The 7,051-nt window shown below is 34.9% G+C and overlaps 1 protein-coding gene across 1 annotated transcript; it reads left to right on the top strand.

Moving 5' to 3' along the window:
* The first annotated feature begins 1,962 nt into the window (after positions 1-1,962).
* Positions 1,963-6,551, top strand: cfd (complement factor D (adipsin)). The gene is made up of 5 exons (XM_059352559.1): positions 1,963-2,115; positions 2,422-2,578; positions 3,386-3,527; positions 3,651-3,932; positions 6,187-6,551. The coding sequence occupies exons 1-5, from the start codon at positions 2,052-2,054 to the stop codon at positions 6,361-6,363; spliced, it is 822 nt and encodes a 273-aa protein (XP_059208542.1). The 5' UTR covers positions 1,963-2,051; the 3' UTR covers positions 6,364-6,551.
* The last annotated feature ends 500 nt before the right edge of the window (positions 6,552-7,051 follow it).

Genomic DNA, 7,051 nt, shown 5'->3' with positions numbered 1-7,051 from the left:
CCATTATTTTGTTCCTCAAAATAAGTTTGGAAACATTATGTCGGCCAATTATTTCTCCCCTTTAATAACACCAATTAGCATTGTATTTTATATCGTTGGATAGCCTGATTAGTCACCTTTACAACGAGGTACAACTTGTTAGGATCGTGCTTCTGTGGAATGAGCGACACAGCTAAATGTGTGGGTTGTGTCCAAACAAAATGTGCCAAAATCCCCTGCAGCATTCTCCTGTTGGTATTCACTTTTATTTTGAGCAGGGGATTTTGGCACAGTTTTTTGGGAACTACCCCGCGTTAAGCTGTGCTGCTAATTCCACAGAAGCACAATTCTTACAATTTGTACCTCGATGTAAAGGTGACTAATCAGGCTATCCAACTATATATAATACAACACCAATTAGTATTATTAGGGGAGAAATAAAACGTTTTTGAGGTGTTTCCTTTGACTTATTTACTTAATTTATTAGCTGTCTCCCTGCTGCCTCTGTACTTGTCGAATATGTTTGCAAATAATGGATTAATGAGTTATAAAAATTTTCAGTCAGAGTTAAGTTTTAATTTGAATCTCATCATGCATGTTCTGAACTTCATAAGCAAAAAAAATGCTCCAGCTCCCTTTTGCACAGCCCCATTCCTTGTTTTACAACACAGTCAACATGTTTCACCTGTTTTATGGATCATTTATATGGTTCTTTAGTTCAACATTTAATCTTCGTTTGAGATTTAAATTGCATTGTGTTAACATTGTGTTCTAACCAGAGGTGGAAAGTAACTAAGTGCATTTACTCAAGTACTGTACTTAAGTATGAGTATTTCCATTTTATGTAACTCTATACTTTTACTTCATTACATTTTGAGGCAAATTTTGTACTTTTCACTCCACCACATTTAGCTGCCAGCTTGAGTTACTTTTCAGGTCAAGATTTAACATAAAAACATGACACATTTAAAATTATTAAGCATGTTTATAAGTTTAACCACATAACAGTATATCAAGTCGTTAAAATGAACTCTACCTTGAGAAAATCCAAACACTGCTTACATAAATACATCACTAATCATAATCAAATAATATATTAAGAATATATAAAACAATCTGAGTGGGGCCAATCTGCAAACTTTTACTACTTTTACTTTTGATTCTTTAAGTATTTTGATGCTGATACTTTTATACTTTAACTTCAGTAAGGTTTGAATTCAGGACTTTTACTTATAGTGGAGTAATTTCACTATGTGGTATTAGTACTTTTACTTAAGTAAAGGATCTGAATACTTCGTCCAACACTGCTTCTAACAATACATTTTTTTTGTGTCCAAGTGTCCAAAAACAGTGTCCTTATGAAGCAGCCTATATTATGAGGTGCTCAATCTGCAAATTATCACTTCTTGTGAAATTACATTGCAACTTGTCAATTTGCTAATTAATCTCACTAAATTATTGGCAGGAAGGTTTGTTCGCCTCAGTTTGGCTGCATTTTATGTTTTCCTGTAAGATTTACGGGAAGAAGGCAAGATGTCCGCTCGCTTTTGGGTGTTCTGTTCAAGTGCATGAGGTCGCGGGGTCGGCATTTCATAACTTATGTAACTTCAAATCACACAAAAAGGAACCCATCTGCTGTTGTCAATAAATATACAGACTTTGGAGGTAAATATGTGCGTATGTCTGTATTAAAAATGTGTGTTTGATCTAAACTTCACCCAAGAGCGAGGCAGAAGTGTGAAAATTGAAAGTGAGCATATAGTAACTGAACATGAAACTATGTTTGTCTTAAGTTAAAAACACTAAATGACAAGATTACTCATCAAGAAATATCAAAATATAAATATATAGACGTTACAGAGTTTTAAGTGAAGAAAGCATCTTAAAGATAGCAGTGTGAACATGTTGTTAGTTTTCCTGTTTTGCATTCCAGGCCTCAGGGAACAGGAGGATGGTCAGACTCCCACTTGTGTCTTGCACCATATCTCCTTGATTAATGTTTCCTGCCTTGTGGAAGTGGAAGCCTTAAAAACACCACCAGTTGCTGGTTTTGGTTCAGTTCAACCGACATCATGGTGTCACAGAAAGACGTTCTCGTGGCTGCTGCTGTTTTTGTTGTTGCCCTCATTTCACACAGTGAGTTTATTTTTTATTTATTTGAACTGCAGTATTGGGTTACTAATGTATTTTTTCTTAAAATAGAGACTGGTTTTCTAAAAATGGGAATTTCTACTTGTTTAATCTTAAAACTTTTAGCACTTAGCCACTTACTGATGAGTTTAAATAGCCAAGTTTTCTGTAAAATAAATGCTTAAATGCCCCATTATTATGAAGATGCTTCGCTAGTGACTTCTAATGCAATACTATTCATGTATCAGTTACCATATACAACCAGAAATGTTAAAATATTTTTGATTTTTTTTTCTTGTTTGATGATTTCAGGTGAGGGTATAATGGGTGGTACGGATGCAGTGGCACACTCTCGGCCCTACATGGCTTCCATCCAGATGCCAGACGGAGAGAATTTCAAGCATGAGTGTGGAGGCTTTGTGATTGCAGATCAGTGGGTGATGACGGCAGTGCACTGTATGCCAACAGGGTGAGGCAACCTTCTTCTTACTACAGTGAATATACAGTCGTTTGTTAGGTGAGAAGCAGAGCAATTAAGTTTAAGAACAATTATAACGTTTGTGTGTTTTTCATATTTTTTGAGTTTTACTTGAAGTGTGGATTTTGTTTATGAGATTTCTTAGCAGATATAATACTACTACTACTACTACTACTACTACTAATAATAATAATAATAATAATAATAATAATAATAATAACCTTTATAAAGCACTTTTCAAAACAGATGTAACAAAATGCTTTACAAAGGCAAAAACAGACATAAAAATTAACAGATAAAAGTAATTGTAGTGTAGAAATACCAATGCAGTCTAATTAGAAAATGACAACAATCTGTGTAATTAAAAGACAGTTTAAGGAAGATTAAAGTTAATCAAAAAATCAGAAAAGGCTCTTTGATAAAAAAAAAAGACCGGTTTATCTCAATGCATTAGAATATGATGTGAAAGTCCATTTCCAGTAGTTCAAGTCAAATAGCTTCAACCAAGTATTGAGTGTATATAGATGGACATAATTTCAAAATAAAAGAGATCACTGACTCAGCCGACCTGATTATCATGTTAATTGTTTTGTTTTTTTGTGATTAATTTATTCATTCATTCTATGTAATATTTTTGGTTAATATTGAGGTCTTCTGTTTTGGGCTAAAACATGTACTTTTATCATTCTTTAAAAAATAAAAAAAAATGTCTATATGTTTATTTAATTGAAAATGTGTGTATAATGTTATGTTCTGATTATTATAAAATGCTATCATATTAATGTGCTTTTTTCACAGGCCAAATGGAAGGAGGGTAGTGCTGGGGGTCCATTCTCTGAGTGCAAGTGAAGACACAAAGCAGATATTTAATATTTCTGAACTTTACAATCACCAAGGCTACAGCACTTATAATTATGATAACGACATCGCTTTAATAAAGGTAAATGTATAGTTTGTGTCATGATGTATAGTTGATGCCAAGTTAAAAACAGAACTCTAAGCTTTAAGGTTAACCTAGAATTAGAGCCTATCAAATGGGATATTTTCTGTGTGATTTTTCCAGTTGGATCGTCCATTTAACGCCTCTGAAGCTGTTACAGTAGTGGAGTTCCAGCGAGCAGGCAGCGCCATCCCCGGCACAGGCACAGAGGTTCAAACAGCTGGCTGGGGATCCATAGATAACCTGGGGACCAGACCAGACATGCTCAAGGAGGCAGTGGTTGAGGTGGTCAACCCGGCTCTGTGCAAACGCAGCGACTACTTTGGCAGGAAGTTCAGCAGCAACATGATGTGTGCACATAAACTATGCCAAGAACGACACTGTGACAACATTGACAGCTGTGATGTAAGTAAATAGTTGTCGACGGATGGGATGGGCAATTTTAAGTTAGGATGACCGTGAGCCACTGTGCAAAAGTCTTAGACAGGTGTGAAAAAATGTCTAGAAGAATTTATGCTGCTCACACCAATTATTGATTTGATTTAGATTTTTCCTCGTTTCACTCACTTTACATTTTGTTAATTGATAAAAATGAACTATTACCATTTCTATTTTTGAAAGCATTGTTATTTTACAGCATTTTTTCCACACCTGCCTAAAACTTCTGCACAGTACTGTATGACTTTCTGTCTTACATGTAAAAAACAACAATAGTTTTTTATTAAACCAGTGGTGTAATGTAACTAAGTACATTAATTCAAGTTCTGTACTTAAGTACAATTTTGAGGTACTTGTACTTAGCACATATATACCTATATAATTCTACTACAATACATTTTGAGGCAAATATTGTACTTTTTACTCGATTACATAAAAATTATAAATCAAACCACGTAAAAGTATATCAAGTAGTTAAAAATAGCCCTACCTTGACAGCAATAAAAAGCTGCTTACAAAAATGCATTAAAAATAATTATACAATGATATATTAGGAATATACAGCCGTGGATAAAAAAAATATTAGACCTTTTTTTTTTCATTTTAATGCCAGGTACAACTAAAGGTACATTTGTTTGGACAAATATAATGATAACAACAAAAATACCTCAAAAGAGTTTCATTTAAGAGCTGACATCTAGCCATCTTTTTCGCCTCTTTTTGTTAAGGAAGCTCAGATCTCTTGACATCTGTAGTAAGATGCTGCAGATGTTTTATCAGTCTGTGGTGGCAAGTGTGTTGTTTTATGCTGCAGTCTGCTGGGGAGGCAGCATCAGACACAGAGATGCAAGGTGATTGGACAGACTGGTCTAAAGAGTTGGTTCTGTGGTTGGAGCCAGGTTGGACACACTGGAGGAGGTGGTGGAGAGATGCACTGTCAAAATGTTCGAGGCCATCCTGAAATACCCGGATCATCCGCTACATAAAACCTTTATGGACCAAAAAACAGTAGTGCTCCTCTCTCTCCGTTGCAGGACAGAGAGATACAAAAGATCCTTCGCTCCTACAGCCATCACGCTGTCTAATTCTAACAGAGATTCTACCAGACTAACTGAAGTTCCCCCTGGGGATAAATAAAGTAATTTTGATTTGATTAGATTTTTCTTGATAATAACCAAAATCATTAACAAGAAAACTAAGGAAAATGGTGAGATATCAGCTCTTAAATTAAACTCTTATAAGCTTATTTCGTTGTTATCATTATATTTGTCCAAACAAATGTACCTTTAGTTTTATCAGGCGTTAAAATTAACAAGATATTAAAGAAAACAATGGTCTAATATTTTTTTCCATGACTGTATGTACCTTTATACTTCTACTGCACTACATTTCATTTGACATTTCAGGTCAAGATTTAACATAAAAAAATATAATTAAAGGATTACACGTTTATAAATGAAACCACGTAAAACTATATTAAGTGGTTACCTTGACAGCAGTAAAAGGCTGCTTACAGAAATGCATAAAAATAATAATACAACAATATATTTGGAATATATATTACAATCCCAGTGGGGCAATTCTACATAATGAGTACTGCTGCTTTTGATTTTTTAAGTACATTTTGATGCTGATTCTTTTGTACTTTTGAATTCAGACTTTTATTTGTAGTGGAATAATTTCACAGTGTGGTATTAATACTTTTACTTAACCCTTAATAGGGCACTCATTGAAATACTTGCAAATTCCAAATTTCAACCCTAGAGAATATTGGAAGATATTACATACAGCTAGACTGTGAAAAAAAAAACATACAGACCCAGGGGAGGGGGGTAATATTTGGAAAAAAAGGTTTACAAGATTAAAGTGACAAATCTACGAGGAAAAAAATATGCAGATTTCTTGTAGATTTGCCACTTTAATCTAGTAAATTTGCAACTTTTTTTGTCTTTTAAATATTATTATATTATTATCATACTGATTGGTCAGATGTTATGGTGTCATCATCTGTGACGTAGCCTGATCTTTGCTGATTTGCTGGAAGAAAACCATGTGGTTCTACGACCAAACACAGAGACATGGGGACCCCGTTTTGATATCCACTGAAGTTACCAAATATAGTTCTTCGCCCTTTTCTTCGTAAAGGGTTAAGTAAGTCATCTGAATAGTTCTTCCATCACTGTATAAAACCCTCTCTGCTTGTGTTTTTGATGTCTCTCAGGGTGACTCTGGAGGTCCGCTGCTCTACAATGGCATCGCAGTCGGCATCACTTCCAACGGAGGAAAGAAGTGCGGCCAACGTACCAAGCCTGGAATTTACACCATCATCTCCCACTATACTCAGTGGATTGACACTACCATGGCCCCGCAGCCTGATGCAACAGCAGACCAGGATTAAAAAAAGCTAATTTTCAGCAGCCCACCACTGCCCTGATTCTGCTGAGTCACTGATGATTATATGTTGACAGAAGTGTTCCTTTTTCACTTACAACTAATGCATGGCACAGAGCACGGCAAATTTATTACGACCACTTGTACAAACAGATTCACTTTATTAAAAAAATCAATAAAATACAGTTCATCACATTCAGATGTCTTTCTTGAGTTGTTTCTTATCAGATGCAGAATAATAATAATAGAGATGTGCATTAAACTTTACCACAAAAGAGTACATACTTTATAACATAATAAGTCATAGACTGAACACAAATAAGAGTTGCACAATTTCTGCTACAATAAAAACATTTTGCACCAATCTCGTTGTTTTCAAGCAGTTGCTGGCAGAATGTAACTGTTGGGCAATCCCGATATCAACAGGCAAATCTCATAAAATTTCCAAATAAGTCATCACACCAATGGGGAAATCCAAAAGTTAATAACATCTGCAGCTGTACTTCTTCTTTTCCTCCCCTTTCTGCTCGATTTTAATTTAGATAAACATAGACATAAATAATTCCTGATATGTTTGACTCTTCTGTTTAGTTTGGAAAATCCCCACACCATCACCAATTAGAGTTTGGGTTAGGCACAATGCAAATGAATTCATCATTTTATCAGATAATCAGATTCACCAAACAACCATAGCT

Source organism: Centropristis striata, chromosome 16, assembly GCF_030273125.1.
Source record: "Centropristis striata isolate RG_2023a ecotype Rhode Island chromosome 16, C.striata_1.0, whole genome shotgun sequence".
NCBI classification, from domain to species: Eukaryota; Metazoa; Chordata; class Actinopteri; order Perciformes; family Serranidae; genus Centropristis; species Centropristis striata.
Note: the sequence above shows the minus strand (reverse complement) of the source record. Positions and strands in the feature narration are given on the sequence as shown.

What these genes read in the sequence shown, in the direction of transcription:
- cfd (XM_059352559.1), top strand. Translation starts at nt 2,052, where the DNA reads ATGGTGTCACAGAAAGACGTTCTCGTGGCTGCTGCTGTTTTTGTTGTT. An exon ending in GTGCACTGTATGCCAACAGG is followed by an intron (nt 2,579 to 3,385) that starts GTGAGGCAACCT and finishes CTTTTTTCACAG; the next exon opens with GCCAAATGGAAGGAGGGTAG. An exon ending in ACAACATTGACAGCTGTGAT is followed by an intron (nt 3,933 to 6,186) that starts GTAAGTAAATAG and finishes GATGTCTCTCAG; the next exon opens with GGTGACTCTGGAGGTCCGCT.